Source organism: Homalodisca vitripennis, chromosome 3 (assembly GCF_021130785.1).
Source record: "Homalodisca vitripennis isolate AUS2020 chromosome 3, UT_GWSS_2.1, whole genome shotgun sequence".
NCBI lineage: Eukaryota > Metazoa > Arthropoda > Insecta > Hemiptera > Cicadellidae > Homalodisca > Homalodisca vitripennis.
The window spans coordinates 191,027,524-191,050,209 of record NC_060209.1 but is presented as its reverse complement, the minus strand read 5'-3'; the positions used below and the strand labels follow the sequence as shown (position 1 = coordinate 191,050,209).

Below are 22,686 nucleotides of genomic sequence, written 5' to 3'. Positions count from 1 at the left end.
TTACCTTATTTGACTAATGTACTTTCGATTGATTAGATATTAAAACTTTGTCTTGTTACTATATTAAGGAAAAGAACATTAAACATTTAACAGCAACAAATATAAAAATAAATATAATACACATATACAAATAAATAATATGATAATGAGATAATAAATAGGCTACACATACTATGTACAGTTTAACAAAATAAATATAACGACGAGAAACCAATAAATAAGCTGACAATAAATATTTATACAAGAGTATTGTTGAAGAAACTGATATCACTATTTTCAAATAACCATTTTTTCAACTTAATACTAAACAATTGTACTGTGCTACAGTATAACTTCAGAAGGCAGTTGATTAAAGTATTTCGGCCCAACATATTAAAAAGAATATATCAAACAATAATCTTGCTATCCTGTCATATTTTCTTCTGACACCAACTATGAAAACTAACTAATAGATAACAAACATTTATGTTAAATCACCATTTTGCTAACCCTTTAAAGGCTGACTTTGAAAGTGATGGCTTTTAATATCTTCATCTCGTATTATAACGTTGATACAATTATTATATAGTTTTTTGTCTGCTAGTTTATTTTAAGCGAATCGAGCAAAAAATGCATGTATGAAAAAAATAATAATTTGATACTTTTAACCTGTTGCCTTCCCATTTCGAGTGCCTTAAACCTTTTCCGGTCCCGCTGGAAGCCCTGCACCAGCTGCACTCTACTTACTGGACACCCTGTATACTGTACTGAATACACGTCTAAGCTACTCACTTGAGGCCAAAGGTCATCTGGTCGATGAGCATGGAATAATGAGGAGTCGCCTCGTCGCTCATACACCAGCCCCCGTGGTCCAGCTGGAGTCTTCCTTCCTGCACCAGCTGCACCCTACTTACTGGACACCCTGTATACTGTATTGAATACTCGTCTAAGCAACTCACTTAAGGCCAAAGGTCATCTGGTCGATGAGCATGGAATAATGAGGAGTCGCCTCGTCGCTCATACACCAGCCCCCGTGGACCAGCTGGAGTCTGCCTTCCTGGACCAGCTGCACAACAGCAGCCTGGCTGTCTGCATCTTGCTCCTGCCACCATCGCCACAGGAAGGCGCTTTCCACGTATATGAATCTGTACAGCCATTCACAATGTTTGGAAATGCCATCTTGAATGTGTTTGAGTTATTAAAAAATATTTTTCATACTAAAGGTTTGCCGTAAGTATTTTGTTTTTCTATGTAAAAGTTTTCTCTATTGTTTCATCATAATTTTCAAAAAAACTTCATCAAAGGCTTAAATCTTCAACGAGCATAACTGCCTCGTAGTAAGGAAATACTTACGAACTTCATTCCCTATGATGGTACAAAAAATTTAAAAAATGTATATTCCTGTAATTCCTGTCCTAGGCGTGTCACGACGTTCTTATTTGTTTATTTTAACCTAGTTTGTAATTATGTGTTAGGTTAGTTATTTATCTGAAGAAAAGATCAGATTGCTGATTCTAAATGAAGTTTTACTAATTATTTGTTTCACTGAACGATGGCGAACGTCCGGAAAAATCCTGTTTCCTTCATCGTCAAAAATAAACTTCAAACAAAGAAGTATATTTCCAGTTTGTATGCACTTAAATCCGTTTCCTTCATCGTCAAAAATAAACTTCAAACAAAGAAGTATATTTCCAGTTTGTATGCACTTAAATCCATGTAAATGTCCCCAGACTTAATTACACAAGAGGGACGATAATTAAATGAGAAGTTTTACTTTACAGCCATTTCACATCGACACGTAGCGTAGCTGAGGAGTTGTCTTCGGAAAGTATGCGGCAAAGTACGTGTTCTCGATAACAGTTAATTAGTTACGGACAGTTCCAAATTAAACCTTCGACTACAAGCTACGTTGTTTTTAGTTTCATTACATTTGATCACAAGTTGATCAGTGGTAGATAGAGATATATCGCTACGTTCGCAAGCGTAGGAGGAGATACGGCGCAACGTACGGTCTGAAATGTTCCACTAGATCACATTAGGAGATACGGCTACGCTGTCTTTCAAAAGATGTCGCTTAAGCTACGCTACCGCGGCGCCTCGTCGGTGTGAAATGGCCTTTTTGTTTCTTGAATGTATTTTGCTGCTATCTTGATTTTAGTAGTGAAAAGATAGGATGTGACAGACTGGTGAATGTACCCTGGGTAGATTGATACGTAAGCCAAACATAACTTTATAATGCATCTTTATTACAAGTATATCAATAGTAGGTAGTAGATAATTACATTTCATGTTCGTGATGAAAATTCAACATTATTCTACGTTTAATTTTATTATTGCAAGGCCTTTCGGAATCAATGATTCCGTCATCAGGCACTTCACAAAAAATTGTATTTATGTACCAGTGATAATAAATTAAACTTTTTTCTAATGCTCCAAGATTCTTCATTATTCTACGTAACTATCAGTAGCCTATCAGAAACTTTGCCAATTTACGCTTGATCTAAAGAGAGTGTGTTTGTTTCAAATTATCTTTTTAACCAGTCTACGTTACAGCCTTTAGCCGATAAAACTTTACGATAAGAAATTAAATTATTTTAAATAAATCTTTTGTTTAGTAGAGAATTCCCTCTATAGTGTTTGTTGTTAACGGATTAAAAATCGTTAGAACGTCTCTTAATTTCAACTTCCTCATAAACATCGTCACTGCTGACCAGACCTTAAATCCTCATAACAACCAATAAGTACCGACACACTGTAAGGCGGACATTAAAACTGACACGGCCTTACAAACTTCAGTATTATTGTATTAAACTCCACAAATTATATGTTTTCAATTGTTTTCTATTTAACATTGTGGCACCTTTTTCTATATTAACGAATTTTTAACATATACAATTTTGTTCTAATGTGGGGAACCCCATTTTAAAACTTTTACACAACGTAGGTAAAATAACTGACAGCGTTTTTGGCCAACACTTAAATCTGATCAACCTTACATCGTAATGTGAACAGGGAAATTGACTTAGTTTTGTGACTTAAGGACTTACAAAGGTGAACAAGTGTATAACTGTATGTTTTACTGGAAAGAGCAACTCACCGCCGATTTTTGTTCTTCAGCAGCTCTGAGACGACGGAGTCCAGGATGTATTGGACACCGAAAGCTGCATGTACCTTGTTGCCTGTCAACACATCATGCTTTATATTGAACTTTAAGTCATCCTTAACTTCAGTCATAGTGTAGTCATACACCACACTGTGTAAATTAAGCATCCTAAAACGTTTTGTAAGTGTAAAAGAAACGTCTTGTGTTAATTGATCGATTTAAATTGCCAAACTAGATACAGTTCATTAATAATTAAGTTGAGCACAATTCAGCTGAGAACATAATATTTAATCCGAAACTTGCCCCTAATTAATCTAAGTTTCAGTGTTTATTAATTTGCAAATGTTCAAATCTTGAAAACACCTTACATGTAGCGTTATAATTCCATCGTATACTCCACCTAAAAGGGGCTAGACTTTTTCTTATAAAATCAAACTGAATTTTTTACCCTTAGCTATCATTATAGACTTTTAAAACGAGTGTAAGACCTTATCACTATACAGATAACGAATTACTGGCTACACGGAGCCTAAATGCCACGTCACGTCATGTAACAGAGTGGTTACTGGCTACATGGAGATGAAATGTCACGTCACGTCATGTAATAGAGAGGTTACTGGCTACATGGAGCCTAAATGTCACGTCACGTCATGTAACAGAGTGGTTACTGGCTACATGGAGCCTAAATGTCACGTCACGTCATGTAACAGAGTGGTTACTGGCTACATGGAGATGAAATGTCACGTCACGTTATGTAAAGGAGAGCTTACTGGATACATGAAGATGATATGGCACGTCACGTCATGTAACTGAGAGCTTACTGGCTACACGGAGCCGAAATGTCACGTCACGTCATGTAACGGAGTGGTTACTGCTTACACGTAACAAAAATGTCACGTCACGTCATGTAATGGAATGGTTACTGCTACACGTGACTGAAATGACACGTCACGTTATGTAACGGAGAGCTTACTGGCTACATGAAGCAGAAATGTCACGTCATGACACGGAGTGCTTACTGGTTACATGTGGCTGAAATGTCACGTAACGTTATGTATCGGAGAGCTTACTGGGTACATGAAGCACAAATGTCACGTCATGACACGGAGTGCTTACTGGTTACACGTGGCTGAAATGTCACATAACGTCATGTATCGGAGTGCTTACTGGCTACATGAAGCAGAAATGTCACGTCATGACACGGAGTGCTTACTGGTTACACGTGGCTGAAATGTCACGTCACGTCATGTAACAGAGTGGTTACTGGCTACTCGGAGCCTAAATGTCACGTCACGTCATGTAACAGAGTGGTTACTGGCTACATGGAGATGAAATGTCACGTCACGTCATATAACAGCTTGGTTACTGGCTACATGGAGATGAAATGTCACGTCACGTCATGTAACGGAGGGCTTATTGGCTACATGAAGCAGAAATGTCACGTCATGACACGGAGTGCTTACTGGTTACACGTGGCTGAAATGTCACGTCACGTAATGTAACAGAGAGCTTACTGGCTACATGAAGCAGAAATGTCACGTCATGTAACGTAGTGCTTACTGTTTACACGTGGCTGAAATGTCATGTCACGTCATGTAACGGAGAGCTTACTGGCTGCATGAAGCAGAAATGTCACGTCATGACACGGAGTGTTCACTGGTTACACGTGGCTGAAATGTCACGTCACGTAATGTAACAGAGAGCTTACTGGCTACATGAAGCAGAAATGTAACGAAGTGCTTACTGTTTACACGGAGCAGAAACGTCACGTCATGTCCCACTGACACGCTGTTGATAGGTCACATAATTTCCCGTTCCGTTGAATTCTGATGGAATGTTGTACATGTAATCAACTGGGGGGGGGTTACACGACGCGGGAAGGTCACGTCCAGTTTGAATGGTCTTGGCAGCATTCTCCCCTATTCCGCGACGATACATGACGTACCAAGACATTTCGCTGTCTCGTAGCTAGTATAGGCTTTAATGGCCACTCGGGCTTGGAACTGAAACTTGTTTATATAGAATATGTCTAAGCAAATTTATTTATATTTGATTTATCTTGCAGATATTTGTTAGTAAACCCCTTAGAATGTTATTGCGTTACGTGGTATTCGCTATCTCCAAGTATGATTCTCTTGTACTGCTGCTGCAGCCCGCAATAAGATCTTAGAAAACTAAATGTATTTTCTCATGTTATTCAAACAATGATAAATATTCTTTTCCTTGCTTTTCATTAATTTTTTTTTTTATTTTTGGATTTTGAATTGCCTATATAGAAAAAAGTATAAGATTTGGAGGTATATACCGGAATTTAACCAACCAATTATTAATTATACAACTGTATCATTAGGTATAAAAACATATGTGCTTCAAGTACTTTGATATTACTGAAAAATGATGCAATTTGAGATACGACAGTTAAAAAATACAAAACTAACATAATGGCAGAAACAAAATGGCAATAACTGGGCTAAATTCAACTGTACCCTCTGAATATAGAAAGTTTGGTTTTTCATTTAGTATAGTTCCTACAATGTACGTTCGTCTCTGTATTTCTGCATGATTTGTTTACTTTAGATTACTCATTGTGTGTAATGTTTGAGTAATTCATAGAGCAGATTGCTCCTATAAGATTCGATAATCACTATAGATCGATATAAAATTGTCGTGTTTCAATCTTTTCACTCCGGTTTAAAATATAATTGTATATGTAATATGTATAATAACTTTAATAATAATATATAACAATTTTAATAATAATATATATTAATTTTAATAATAATATATAATAATTTTAATAATAATATATAGTAATAAATATAAAGGAAATATAATTTATAAGGATGCCTTGTTTAACTTGTGTTTACAATTATGGATTACTTCTAATTTAATTTATCTGTGTTTTTTATTTCACATTCAATAAATTATGTATTGTATGTAATGTTAGGTAGATCATACATACTTCCATAGTAGTACTGATCTACGGTCTTCAGCCAACCGACGTCATCGTGGGTGTGAGGGATCAAGTGCACGTTCAGTTTGCCCGGGTACACGGGGTGGCAACCCTGAAAATATACATACAGTTTACACCAATGTTGCCAACCATGTTTTGCTTAATTTACTAGGAGTTTAGACACATAGTAGTACTGATCTACGGTCTTCAGCCAACCGACGTCATCGTGGGTGTGGGGGATCAAGTGCACGTTCAGTTTGCCCGGGTACACGGGGTGGCAACCCTGAAAATATACATACAGTTTACACCAATGTTGCCAACCATGTTTTGCTTAATTTACTAGGAGTTTAGACACATAGTAGTACTGATCTACGGTCTTCAGCCAACCGACGTCATCGTGGGTGTGAGGGATCAAGTGCACGTTCAGTTTGCCCGGGTACACGGGGTGGTGGCAACCCTGAAAATATACATACAGTTTACACCAATGTTGCCAACCATGTTTTGCTTAATTTACTAGGAGTTTAGACACATACTAGTACTGATCTACGGTCTTCAGCCAACCGACGTCATCGTGGGTGTGAGGGATCAAGTTCACGTTGAGTTTGAACTTGATTCCCCACGGGGTGGCAACCTTGAAAAGAAACGTATAGTTTACTCCAGTGTTACCAACTTATGTTTAGATTAATGTGTTACACAGAGTTTACACACATAGAAATGTATACTTAATAACATGGGGGATGGGAGTATACAATCCCACCAATATCGAAGTATACAATCCCACCTAAACCGAAGTATACAATCCCACCAATACTGATGTTTACAATCCCACCTATACCGAAGTATACAATCCTACCAATACTGATGTTTACAATCCCACTAATACCGAATTATACAATCCCACCTATACCGAAGTAAACAATCCCGCCTATACAGAAGTATACAATTCTACCAATACTGATGTTTACAATCCCACCAATACCGAATTATACAATCCCACCAATACCGAATTATACAATCCCGCCTATACCGAAGTAAACAATCCCGCCTATACAGAAGTATACAATTCTACCAATACTAATGTTTACAATCCCACCAATACCGAATTATACAATCCCACCAATACCAAATTATATAATCCCACTAACACCGAATTATACAATCCCACCTATACCGAATTATACAATCCCACCTATACCGAAATTATACAATACCACCTAATACCGAAGTAAACAATCCCGCCTATACACCGAAGTATACAATTCTACCAATACCGAATGTTTACAATCCCACCAATACCGAAATTATACAATCCCACCAATACCAAATTATATAATCCCACTAACACCGAATTATACAATCCCACCAATACCGAATTATACAATCCCACCAATACCGAATTATACAATCCCACCTATACCGAAGTAAACAATCCCGCCTATACAGAAGTATACAATTCTACCAATACTGATGTTTACAATCCCACCAATACCGAATTATACAATCCCACCAATACCAAATTATATAATCCCACTAACAACGAATTATACAATCCCACCAATACCGAATTATACAATCCCACCTATACCGAAATATACAATACCACCTATTCCGAATTATACAATCCCACCAATACCGAATTATACAATCCCACCTATACCGAAGTATACAATCCCACCTATTCCGAATTATACAATCCCACCAATACCGAATTATACAATCCCACCTATACCGAAGTAAACAATCCCGCCTATACAGAAGTATACAATTCTACCAATACTGATGTTTACAATCCCACCAATACCGAATTATACAATCCCACCAATACCGAATTATACAATCCCACCTATACCGAAGTAAACAATCCCGCCTATACAGAAGTATACAATTCTACCAATACTGATGTTTACAATCCCACCAATACCGAATTATACAATCCCACCAATACCAAATTATATAATCCCACTAACACCGAATTATACAATCCCACCTATACCGAATTATACAATCCCACCTATACCGAAATATACAATACCACCTATTCCGAATTATACAATCCCACCAATACCGAATTATACAATCCCACCTATACCGAAGTATACAATCCCACCTATACCGAAATATACAATACCACCTATACCGAAGTAAACAATCCCGCCTATACAGAAGTATACAATTCTACCAATACTAATGTTTACAATCCCACCAATACCGAATTATACAATCCCACCAATACCAAATTATATAATCCCACTAACACCGAATTATACAATCCCACCAATACCGAATTATACAATCCCACCTATACCGAAGTATACAATCACACCTATACCGAAATATACAATACCACCTATACAGAAGTATACAATTCTACCAATACTGATGTTTACAATCCCACTAATACCGAATTATACAATCCCACCTATACCGAAGTAAACAATCCCGCCTATACAGAAGTATACAATTCTACCAATACTGATGTTTACAATCCCACCAATACCGAATTATACAATCCCACCTATACCGAAATATACAATACACACCTATTCCGAATTATACAATCCCACCAATACCGAATTATACAATCCCACCTATACCGAAGTATACAATCACACCTATACCGAAATATACAATACCACCTATTCCGAATTATACAATCCCACCAATACCGAATTATACAATCCCACCTATACCGAAGTATACAATCACATCTATACCGAAGTATACAATCCCACCTATACCGAAGTATACAATCCTACCAATACCGAATTATACAATCCCACCTATACCGAAGTATACAATCCCACCTATACCAAAGTATACAATAACACTAATACCGAAGTATACAATCCCACCTATACCGAAGTATACAATCCCACCTATACCGAAGTATACAATCCCACCTATACCGAAGTATACAATCCCACCTATTCCGAATTATACAATCCCACCTACACCGAAGTATACAATCCCACCTATACCGAAGTATACAATCCCACCTATACCAAAGTATACAATCACACCTATACCGAAGTATACAATCACACCTATACCGAAGTATACAATCCCACCTATACCGAAGTATACAATCCTACCAATACCGAATTATACAATCCCACTTATACCGAAGTATACAATCCCACCTATACCGAAGTATACAATCCCACTAATACCGAAGTATTTACTGATTTCGACATTTCCGAAATATTTAACATCTAACTGTCAACTATAAGTCAATATAATATCCTAATTGTTAACAGGTTATGTAATGACAAAAGAAATTAACAATTTTTAACGGCAATAAATGTCAATAATTTCAAAGATAGCAACATTTGTTATGCATTACTGATATAAATTTGCATTTTTGTAAAGTATTTTAAAACAAATTTATGACATATTTAAAATTTTTACATAGTTTAAAACCAGTTATACGATCACTGTTTCCTCATAAAAAGAATATAATTTCAATTTTAATTGATATGAAATAACTAATACACAATTTTAACATTTAGTGCTTCAAAACGATTACCATACTTGGTAAATATGTTTATAAAAAATAACAGTGTTAATACATTTATAATTTTGTTTTTTTGACATTGATAAACATTACGGTGTTAGTGTTATTATTCTGAAAAATATTAAACATTGTACTACTTATATAACTTCTATTTGAAATATGAATTACTAAATTGTCTCTCATTGCATATTCAACAAAGCGTTGTTTTTGTCCCAAAACTAATTTTTGCGAGCTGTCTGTTTTCTGCCATTTTTCCTACTCGTTAATGTTGTTTGTCTCCGCGAGGCCAGTATTTGTTAGGTTATGTTGTTAGTTTGTTTTGCAAATCGCGCTATTACCATTCTGGGTCAAAGAACTTCGAGGTTTTCTGACAATGCGGTGGTTAGTGGTGTCAATGGCTTGGAACATTGACAGGAAATGGAAACTCTTGCGAAACTGTACAAGATAATATTTATTACCTGGTGGTAAGAATGAAAAGCAAGATTTAGAAGTGAAAAGATATTTCTTTAAACAAGATCAGTGTTTGCTTTTTCCAAGATAATATTTTAATGTTAATAATAAGGTAACAAGTTTTTGGGTAATACACTGGAATGAATGTAGCAATTGTCCCGTTTTGCTCCTTTTCTGTTCTAAAAATGATGAAAAACAACGACAAAGAAGCTTGAGTTTGTAACGTAAAATCATGCCATATTCTTCATCCTTATAATATTTTGAAATGTATGTAAGAACAATTTGGTTTTATAAGTCGTATTATACCGGTTGTTTTGTTCTCTTAGGACAAGAAGTATAGAAACTGCGCTTAATCCTAAAAGGACCTTTGCGCTGCTTCCGGAGTGACAGGATGTCCTGGATGGGTAAGGTTGGGGGTAGGGGCCGCCTCGTCGAGATCCATGAGGAAGGATTTAGGGCATAATCTCTGTTATGTCTTCTCGGAAAAAAGGGGATTTATTTTCAAAAAGTCCGCACTACAAAATCAGGTTCCGTACTGAATTTTACTATGATATTTTTTCATATTTATTAGCTGTAAAATGTAACTGGCTTGGGTCGGAATTTACAATGGGGCAGTCACTTGCGATTACGTCCCATTCATACGTTAAATGGCTTTCAGAAAATTGAATAGGTAAAAAGTAAATTACAAAATTATCATCCCATAGCAAAGGTATTTAAAGATATTTCTTCTAAATTGCAAATCCATTCTGAAATCATATCAGTTCCAAGGAATCGAGATAACAGTTCAGACTTTTAAGAAATTACAATATCAGTTGAAAGCGATAACAAAAAGTATGAGATAAGCTGACAGCATCTTATAGCTAAGTGGAGAACTGTGTCTTGCAGTTTGTTTGGTGCTGCTCCTGTGGCAGAAGTCAGGAACTAACAGTGGCGTCCATTCAATATCTCTCTACAATTCTAGAGGATTGTTTTGAACGAGGAAATGTAGGGCAGTAATTCTACACTTATTAAGAACTGTTTTTATTTTGTAAGACTAAGAAAGGCTATGTGTTCAGTTACTTATTAACGAAATATAGTAATCTTTCAAGACGTCTTTATTAATTTGAGAATAATTATAAATTTTTATGCTTCAGGAAAATTATTATTATGTAACTAACTGCTATATTTTTTGTTCTTAATGCATTACACTGAATATTAGCCAGGTAGTTATTTCTTAACCTTTAAGTGGGTCTTATAGTATTAGTGATGAAATCAGTGCAGTTTTAAAATACATTTAGAGTCATATTTGAATTATTTTGAATTACAAAGTAAATAACGTATAATCAATACTATATTTTACTACAGTATGCATATATAGGCCTACTTAATACGTTCTAATTCCTATAAATCAATTTTTATTTAGCTATATGTAATTGATTCTATTACAACAATCCAAATTGTAACCACTTTCCCCTTACAACTGGTGTTTTACTGTACAGAATTCTGACATTGATTATGTTTGTGTCTTAACCTACTGAATCTTACCGACTTCCTCACCAATACTACCTATCTAGCAAATCCCTGGCCTACCAAACTATCTACCTACCAAATCAACTTTTCCACCCAAACGTATCTGCTCATACTCCATACGTTTACAAACTAACTGCCACATAGAATATTCACGAACCCAAACTACATTTCTATTAACATATACAAATCATATACTTAGTAAACTACGTATATAAAAACCTCCGTACCTATCAAAACTACTTGCAGACCAATTTACCTACTACAAAATCTACGTATCTACACATACTTACTTTATTGGAACTCCCTTGTTCCAATAACAATGTTTAACGTTTATTATGTTTTTGAAAGGAAATAGTGTCTTGGGGAGTACAGACTCTCTAATGAATTATAAATAAAGAAAAATGGTGCAACGAATCATGCCAATAGTTTGATACGTAATAATTATCGAATTATTAGTCATTCGCTACAAAAAAACTGAATGGAATCAACTTAACTCTTTTTACATTGGCCTTTTCCATCACTACAGGACGGTTTGACTTCCAATCTCAAGTAAAAATCACCGACTCTAGCCGTCAACAGCAGTAGTGATATAACAGATATACTATCCTGAAAGTAGCGCTTACCAAAGGTCTCGTCGTGGAAAGGGGATAATTTGTGAGTTATCCCTGTCGGGGACAGGTACATGGCATGTTAATATGGATGCGCTCCAGAGGTGTACATTTTCTGCAGGCTCGTCGGAAACGTTATTTTTGTGTTGTTGTTTTCCTCTCGCCCACACAACTGAAGAGTAATTTATTGACCTCTCCACTAGAAATGCTGGAAGATAGTTTATACCCACGCAAGAATCGCTCAATTTTGACTGTCCTATTTATAAGTAACGGAATTTATTAAACTGTCTAGGTTTTATAAAGCTTTCGTTTGTATTTATGGTGTTTAAAGTAACCACAGTACTTCTTTACACATACTTTACAAGCAGTGTTTCTAAAGATAAGGTAATTCAAGTTTGATTAGAAATTTTGAACTAAAATTCTTCTTATTTACGGGAATCATTTGATAAACTTTACCTGACAACTAATAAAATTACACAATTAGTAATCTGGCCCTGCTTGTGATTGAAAGTGTACAAAATGTCTTAAAGTGGATTGTTATGTTGAAGAGTTTTATTTACGGCAGTTATTTTATAGGAAGTTTACCTGACAAATAAGTAAAATTACACAATTATTTACTGAATTATCACAATAAGTATTTAATTCAAAAATTTTTTGTTACGTCACATAAATTCTTATTTTATAGCTTTATGTTAAATACACTATTAGTAATCTGGCCCTGCTTGTGATTGAAAGTGTACAAAATGTCTTAAAGTGGATTGTTATGTTGAAGAGTTTTATTTACGGCAGTTATTTTATAGGAAGTTTACCTGACAAATAAGTAAAATTACACAATTATTTACTGAATTATCACAATAAGTATTTAATTCAAAAATTTTTTTGTTACGTCACATAAATTCTTATTTTATAGCTTTATGTTAAATACACTATTAGTAATCTGGCCCTGCTTGTGATTGAAAGTGTACAAAATGTCTTAAAGTGGATTGTTATGTTGAAGAGTTTTATTTACGGCAGTTATTTTATAGGAAGTTTACCTGACAAATAAGTAAAATTACACAATTATTTACTGAATTATCACAATAAGTATTTAATTCAAAAATTTTTTTTTACGTCACATAAATTCTTATTTTATAGCTTTATGTTAAATACACTATTAGTAATCTGGCCCTGCTTGTGATTGAAAGTGTACAAAATGTCTTAAAGTGGATTGTTATGTTGAAGAGTTTTATTTACGGCAGTTATTTTATAGGAAGTTTACCTCACAAATAAGTAAAATTACACAATTATTTACTGAAACTTTACAGTAACTATTAAATTCAGAGTGTTACCTCACATTTTTCTCTTAAATACACTGTAAGCAATCTAACTCTGCCTGTGATTGAAAGTGTGTAAAACAACTTAAACTGTGTGTTAGGGTCAATTTGTATGATTATGATAATCCTATACTTACTAATAATTATAATACTTGGGAACTGGAAGTGTCTTTGATAGGTTAGCACGGACTGGAGTTGATGTTGACAATGGCTACTACAATCTCATCTACGGTATCTAGCAACTGCCGCTAGCAAATGATGGTTTTTTTTTTTGTCAGAACCCTGCAAAAGGAATATTTCCCCAAATCCCTCACCCCCTTCCTCCTTCGAACCTTTGAACCTTCATTTTGAAAGTTTCCGGGCTTTATCTACGTCACTATAAATCCCTAATCACATCCTAAGTGTCAAATTGTTCCACACCTTTCCTAGTAGAAAGAAGGTTTATTAACATATTTCGTTATAATTTATAGTTTAGTAGTAATTTGATGACACAAACGTTTTACCATTTTCTACAATTGTTTCGTATTTATGTAATACAAAATTTTGTTGTTAAAGTTACGGCAAGCCCTTGTAATTCGTTTCCTGAGATTTTGATATGTATAATAAAATATTATATTACAAATATGAGTTTAGCTCCCGTTCACCTTCCTTATAGTGCAACATTATACTGAACACACAGAATGTAAAACGTGCAATCATCTTTATAATTTAGCTCCAGTTCAACTTCCTTACAGTGCAACATTATACTGAACAAACAGAATGTAAAACGTGCAATCATCTTTATAATTTAGCTCCCGTTCACCTTCCTTATAGTGCAACATTATACTGAACAAACAGAATGTAAAACGTGCAATCATCTTTATAATTTAGCTCCAGTTCACCTTCCTTATAGTGCAACATTATACTGAACAAACAGAATGTAAAACGTGCAATCATCTTTATAATTTAGCTCCAGTTCACCTTCCTTATAGTGCAACATTATACTGAACAAACAGAATGTAAAAACGTGCAATCATCTTTATAATTTAGCTCCAGTTCACCTTCCTTATAGTGCAACATTATACTGAACAAACAGAATGTAAAACGTGCAATCATCTTTATAATTTAGCTCCAGTTCACCTTCCTTATAGTGCAACATTATACTGAACAAACAGAATGTAAAACGTGCAATCATCTTTATAATTTAGCTCCAGTTCACCTTCCTTATAGTGCAACATTATACTGAACAAACAGAATGTAAAACGTGCAATCATCTTTATAATTTAGCTCCAGTTCACCTTCCTTATAGTGCAACATTATACTGAACAAACAGAATGTAAAAACGTGCAATCATCTTTATAATTTAGCTCCAGTTCACCTTCCTTATAGTGCAACATTATACTGAACAAACAGAACGTAAAACGTGCAATCATCTTTATAATTTAGCTCCAGTTCACCTTCCTTATAGTGCAACATTATACTGAACAAACAGAATGTAAAACGTGCAATCATCTTTATAATTTAGCTCCAGTTCACCTTCCTTATAGTGCAACATTATACTGAACAAACAGAATGTAAAACGTGCAATCATCTTTATAATTTAGCTCCAGTTCACCTTCCTTATAGTGCAACATTATACTGAACAAACAGAATGTAAAACGTGCAATCATCTTTATAATTTAGCTCCAGTTCACCTTCCTTATAGTGCAACATTATACTGAACAAACAGAATGTAAAACGTGCAATCATCTTTATAATTTACCATGTGCAGTCCATTGATCACTACAGCGTGATAGCCTTTGCAGTGTGAACACATAGCTGAAAGTGTGAACACATTCCCTGCATTCACATCAATATTCATAAGCAGATGTGCAAGAGGATGGTGCTACATAAAGAACGCTGTCTAGTGCAAAGGCCTTTGATGTGGCAACTGGCTTTAAAACGGGGTTTCTTCCTTAGGTCTTTGATACTATTCCGTGGCCAACAAACATTTTTGAACTGGAAAATAAACTCTTAATTCTCATGTTCTTGTTGCGGGAGGAAAATTAAATTGGATTATTTTGTTATATAATAATAATAATATTTATTTATTTATTTTTCAATCAAGCATTACAAGAGTTACATAACAATTCCGATAGTACAAACTTAACTTAGTCTAAATGCCAAGTCTGACCAGTATAATGCAGCCGAATATACTAATGTTACAATGATTCAAAAACACATATAAAAACTTGAAGAGAAAATAAAGGTGAACCTCCAAGGCCAAGTCTGTGTGGAGGGGCAATATAAATTCAAAAAAATTTGGAAATAGGCTTAAACTGTAAAACACTTATAAAACAATTTTATTATGAAAACAAAACAAAAAACATAAGAAAAACGCCCAAACATTGTTGAAATTTATATTGCATTACTCATCATTTCGTTTGGCCACTAGGACTACAAACAGAGTTTTTCATTTTCTGCTTTGTATCCCTTGGTGGAAGTAGGTGGGTTTTAATGGAAAAGACAAACAGAGTGTCATAAAATAATGAATACAATCAGAATAAAAAAAAAAAATACAATAAGAATACATTGCAAGCAAGTGTAAAAGATTTCATACCTTGTTTGTTTACTAATTAATCATTCAAGAAATTTTCTACACTGCCCTTAGAAAATAAGAAACTTCTAATTAGTTTACAAAAAATATGAACAGTTTTACACCATCTGATTTTCAACGGATTTTTATTGAATAGATAAAGTGCTAAGTAATTAAAGGGTTTTAAATCAGTACTTATTGGTCTAGGTACATTAACGTTTTCGGTATTTCTTAGTTTAGATTTATATTCATTACTGTAAATTGCAGCCCTGACTTCTTAAGAAATAACTTATAATACATTGCAGACGTACAATTGTATGAGTGGATGAATCTTATAGCAATCGAAAAGATGGTTTATACCTAGGCTTAGGTTATAAGTCGCAAATACAATACTAAATATAAAATAAACAAATATAAAATTTTATTTTTAAAACGACTATCTCCATGAAGATTAAAATTTATAATTTTAGTTTTATCGTTATTAAATGTCATGTAATTTTGAGATAACCAGCATTGTAAAACGTCTGGATCAAGATTCATTTCCCTCTCAATTTCTGCTAAAGAATATATAATTTCAATATTGCTACCATTTTGTGGTTTGGGGGAGAATGAAAAATTTCAATGGGTACAATATTTTTAAACGCATGTTCCATACAATGTAACAGAATTGACTGCTCTGAATTAACGTGTGTTAAGCAAGGTGAGTACTTTACACATAGTTGCGTGTATGTGCGGATATATTTGAATGCACATTTGAGTTTAAGGATGAGTGAAGGGGGGAGGGGGAGGCATGAAAGGGGGGGAGGAATACAGAGGTCTGTCTTTGGTGTAGAATTACACGTCATAATACAATAAAACTTTTACAGCAGAGTTTTGAAGGCATTAACGGTGAACTCCTATATACGAGAGGAAGGGGTAATAAAGTGGAAGGTTATAAAATGGAGTGGGACCATATGCACTCTTCCCACGCTGTCCTGAAGTCTGACTTGCTTCTAACCCATCTCAAAATATTTAACATTGCATAACAGATAAAATTAAAGGGATCTGTTATTACTTATTGTGTCATAACAGTGATATCTAGTCTAGTCGGAATTGGCTAGGTTCCGACTAGATAATATCTACAGTTCTGCTGATCTTGCTTCACTCCAGTGAACTCACTGGCTCTCTTACAATACAAAACATAAAGGGGTTTCGCATCAAAATTGCTGCAATATTGTTTTTCTTTTATGTGAATTCAACGTAGGTTACTCGATTGGACCCTTTCCCTTCTCGACTAACATATTACATTAACGTATTTGTGCCCCAAAACTAAATTTATTTTAATAAAATAACTATGTTTGTTTTCAATTTACTTTGTTGCCCGTTTGTCCCGGAGCAAACTAATAATTGTGAACAGTGTTATTATTAATTCACTGTTATATCTCTAGATATAACAACCTGGACGTTATATCTCTGCACGTATAACACCTAATAAAAACTCTTGTTTGTACAATCTCTGTAATAAGACAGTGGCAAATTTTTAAAACCTTATTTTTGAGTATATTTAAAAGATTTTGGTTAACAGTAATAATAGTGAGACAAAATTAATCTTGGGCCATCCAGAACAATTTTCCATTTCAAGTATTTGTACAGTGTAAACTTTGTTTGAGGTGATGAAGGTATTCTGTAAAATTTGTCTGGTTATATATCGACAGTTGTTATATATCTTAATTTCACCGCTGTTAGATGAAACAAGAAACAAAACAATAAGTTTCGAGACCTACAATTTGATCTCTTCTTCAGGTCTATAACCAACCTAACACGTAACTACAATTAGGCAACAGTAAACCAATCATGCAAATGCGTTGTGACAAGCATAAATCGGAAATCGCAACAAATATGTTGTCTGTCAAAGCCGCGAATACCATCTCTGCAACATTTTGTCATGAAACTAACATTAATTATCATATACTGAACCATAGAAGGCAGGCAATCACAACAAACGTGTTGTGTATCATATCAGTGAACAATATCTCTGTGTCATGTTATAATGAAACTAACATTAATTATCATATACTGAACCATAGAAGGCAGGCAATCACAACAAACGTGTTGTGTATCATATCAGTGAACAATATCTCTGTGTCATGTTATAATGAAACTAACATTAATTATCATATACTGAACCATAGAAGGCAGGCAATCACAACAAACGTGTTGTGTATCATATCAGTGAACAATATCTCTGTGTCATGTTATAATGAAACTAACATTAATTATCATATACTGAACCATAGAAGGCAGGCAATCACAGCAAACACGTTGTGTGTCTACTCCGTGAACAATATATTTGCATAATTTTATAATTAATTATAACTAATATTAGCTATTACAAACTTAACTGTAGAAGGCAGAAGTTTGCAATCACAACAAACAAGTTGTGTATCATCTCCGTGAACACGATCTCTGCATCGTATTATAATGAATATAATATTAATTATTATACACGGAACTATATAAGGCAGAAGTTTGCAATCACAACAAACAAGTTGTGTATCATCTCCGTGAACACGATCTCTGCATCGTATTATAATGAATATAATATTAATTATTATACACGGAACTATATAAGGCAGAGAAGTTTGCAATCACAACAAACAAGTTGTGTATCATTTCCGTGAACACGATCTCTGCATCGTATTATAATGAATATAATATTAATTATTATACACGGAACTATATAAGGCAGAAGTTTGCAATCACAACAAACAAGTTGTGTATCATTTCCGTGAACACGATCTCTGCATCGTATTATAATGAATATAATATTAATTATTATACATGGAACTATATAAGGCAGAAGTTTGCAATTACACCACACGTGTTGTGTGTCAACTTCGTGAACACTATCTATGCATCATGTTATAATGAAACTAACATTAATTATTATAAGTTGAAATAAACAAACTAGAAGTCTGAACTCACAATAAACACGTTGTGTTTCTACTCTGTGAGCAATACGTGCGCTCATGAAATCTAGATGAACTTCTTTAACCCATATTGTAATTCTTTATTGATCTATTTTAATTCTTTATCCTTTGTAAATGTTTACTCTTCCATTTTAGTTTGTCCTTTAAACTAAAATACCCACCAATGTCCTTTAATGTTTGTAATCAAATTGGCATAATTTTCACTATCGGTTGATTTAGGTTGATCCTTCAATGTAATGTTCGGTGCCTCGTTTAATTTCCTTTTACAGAAATTAGGATTACTAATTATTGGTTTAAACTGTCAATATCAGGAATCAATAAATAAAAACTTGAATTTATATAAATAGCAAATAAATATAACTTAGTTTTATATAACAACAATATATAAGAGTGACAGCATCAGTATAAACTATTTCATGGGTGTTGTTACAGATTGAGTTTGAAAGCAGATATCACTAAGAGTCCAGGTCAGCGGGGATGGTATTAACGTGTCACTAAATGCAGAGGATAGCACTGTTGCTGAAGTAGTTTGTTGCTGTTCTTGCAAAGAGGTCTCGAGATCTGATTTTAAGTGAAACCTTGAAGTTGATCCTCAGAAGAAGATCTTGACAATTAATCTCTGATGTGACGAGACGAAGAAACAAAACATCAAGAATGAAGCGTTTTGTCTCAAGAGATGGTACGTTCAAGAGGTAATTACTTTAAAAATGTTAAAAGAGTTCCAATACCCTTTCCATCGACATGACTATTAAGGAGCGCTACTTCACATAGTATGTATTTCTGTTACATATCACTAGTACTATGAAGGCAAGAACCGGTGAAATTTACTTGTAACTTGGAAGTCGGATCATCCGGTAGCGGTGGAAATGGCATTTAAGAAACCAGTAATTACCTGGGAATTAAGGAAATTAATCGATGTAAGTCTCTTACAAAAACTGACTAAGAATGCGATAATAATTACGATCTAAACGCTTGGCCGCCAAGTCGGTGATCCATTTGCACCGAAAGTCATTAATTCAGAATGCATTAGGGAGTTTCTATTCCTCAAAAGTTATTCCTATGGCTTATTATAATGTAAAAAATGTCAAGGAAGTTTTAATTCCATACATTTTTTAGGCTGGGTGAGGTCAATTAGTAGTTTAGATAGATAGGTAGATTTGGTAGGCATGTAAATTGGATTTGTTAGTAGTTTTGATCGGTCGGGAGGTTTTTTATGCCTTATATTTTAGGTAGTATATCATTTGGAAATGTAGGTAGAAAGGTCGTTTGAGACGGTGTATATTTTATGTAAGAGGTAGTTTGTAAACGTAGGGCGTATGGGCAGATACGTTTGGTTAGACACGTTGATTTGGTAGGTAGACAGTTTTGGTAGGCTAGTGATTGGCTAGATAGGTAGTATTGGTGAGTAGACCGGTAAGATTCAGTAGGAACACACAAACATAACCAGTCAGAATTCTGTAATGTAAAACACACCATTAGCAAGGGAAAAGGTGGTTAAAATTTGAACTGTTGTAATGGAATAAAATTTGATATAACTACAATTTAATTTATTTTAAAAACAGTAAATGAACTGGATTCATTGTTAATACTGTAAGATCCACTTATAGTTCAAGAAATAAGTAATTATCTGGCTAGTATTCAGTGTTATGCATTAAGAAATAATGTAACAAGAAATAAGAGTGTAACAGCAGTACAAACTTTTACGTGGGATGCAAATTAATAATTTTTAAATTAATAAAACTGTCTTCAATGATTACTATATTTCGTTAATAATTAACCGAACAGATAGCCTTTCTTAGTGTAAAAAATAAAAACTGTTCTTGATAAGTGTAGATTTACTGCCTTACTTTTCCTCGTTCAAAACAATCATCTAGAATGTTGAGAGATATTGAATGGACGCCACTGTTAGTTCCTGACTTCCGCCACAGGAGCAGCACCAAACAAACTGTAAGACATAGTTCTCCACTTAGCTATAAAATGTTGTGACCTTAAATTCTCATACTTTTTCTTATCGCTTCCAACTAATAATGCAATTTTTAGTATTTATAAGTGTAAACTGATATTTATCTTACTTGATTTGGGTGGATATCTGCATATATTTAACACATTGATGTCATGTCTCATAGTTTAATTACCTGCAGCTTAGGTCTGTCATGCCTCAGTGGTTATTCAACTTATGCACATTAATGTGATGTTTCAGTGATGAATTACCTGCAGCTTAGGTCTGTCGTTCCTCAGTGGTTATTCAACTTAAGCATATTAATGTGATGTTTCAGTGATTAATTACCTGCAGCTAGGAACTGTCGTTCCTCAGTGGTTATTCAACTTAAGCATATTAATGTGATGTTTCAGTGATGAATTACCTGCAGCTTAGGACTGTCGTTGCTCAGTGGTTATTCAACTTATGCACATTAATGTGATGTTTCAGTTATGAATTACCTGCAGCTTAGGACTGTCGTTCCTCAGTGGTTATTCAACTTAAGCATATTGATTTAATGTCTCATTGATGAATTATCTGAAGCTTAGCACTGTTATTCCTGTGGTTATTCAACTTTTGCATATTGTTGTAATGAATTGCCTGCAGCTTAGGTTTGTTGTAACTCAGTGGTTATTCAACTAGAGCATGTTGATTGAATGTGTTAGTGATGAATTATCTGAAGCTTAGTACTGACATTCCTCAGAGGTTATTCAACTTAGCACATTGATTTAATATCTCAGTGAGGAATTATCTGATGCTTAGTACTGCCGTTCCTTAGTGGTTATTCAACTCGAGGATATTGATTTAATGTGTTAGTGATGAATTACCTGTAGCTTAGTATTGTCGTTCCTCAGTGGTTATTCAACTTGATCACATTGATTTAATGTCTCAGTGATGAATTACCTGTAGCTTAGGTGTGTCGTTCCTCAGTGGTTATTCAACTTATGCACATTAATGTGATGTTTCAGTGATGAATTACCTGCAGCTTAGGTGTGTCGTTCCTCAGTGGTTATTCAACTCGAGGATATTGATTTAATGTGTTAGTGATGAATTACCTGCAGCTTAGGTGTGTCGTTCCTCACTCGTTATTCAACTTAAGCATATTAATGTGATGTTTCAGTGATGAATTACCTGCAGCTTAGGTGTGTCGTTCCTCACTGGTTATTCAACTTAAGCATATTAATGTGATGTTTCAGTGATGAATTACCTGCAGCTTAGGTGTGTCGTTCCTCACTGGTTATTCAACTTAAGCATATTAATGTGATGTTTCAGTGATGAATTACCTGCAGCTTAGGTGTGTCGTTCCTCACTCGTTATTCAACTTAAGCATATTAATGTGATGTTTCAGTGATTAATTACCTGCAGCTAGGAACTGTCGTTCCTCAGTGGTTATTCAACTTAAGCATATTAATGTAATGTTTCAGTGATGAATTACCTGCAGCTTAGGACTGTCGTTGCTCAGTGGTTATTCAACTTATGCACATTAATGTGATGTTTCAGTTATGAATTACCTGCAGCTTAGGACTGTCGTTTCTCAGTGGTTATTCAACTTAAGCATATTGATTTAATGTCTCATTGATGAATTATCTGAAGCTTAGCACTGTTATTCCTCAGTGGTTATTCAACTTTTGCATATTGTTGTAATGAATTGCCTGCAGCTTAGGTTTGTTGTAACTCAGTGGTTATTCAACTAGAGCATGTTGATTGAATGTGTTAGTGATGAATTATCTGAAGCTTAGTACTGACATTCCTCAGA

General features: G+C 34.5%; 1 protein-coding gene across 1 annotated transcript in view; it reads right to left on the bottom strand.

Annotated features, from left to right (window-relative positions):
* LOC124357917 (lysosomal alpha-mannosidase-like) overlaps positions 1-22,686 on the bottom strand; it is a 109,824-nt gene that overhangs the window by 40,504 nt on the left and 46,634 nt on the right. The window contains exons 2-4 of the mRNA XM_046810034.1: positions 6,045-6,147; positions 3,077-3,158; positions 939-1,124 (exon numbers count right to left, since the gene is read on the bottom strand). Coding sequence (XP_046665990.1) covers positions 939-1,124; positions 3,077-3,158; positions 6,045-6,147 — 371 coding nt within the window. The remainder of the gene's footprint in view (positions 1-938; positions 1,125-3,076; positions 3,159-6,044; positions 6,148-22,686) is intronic.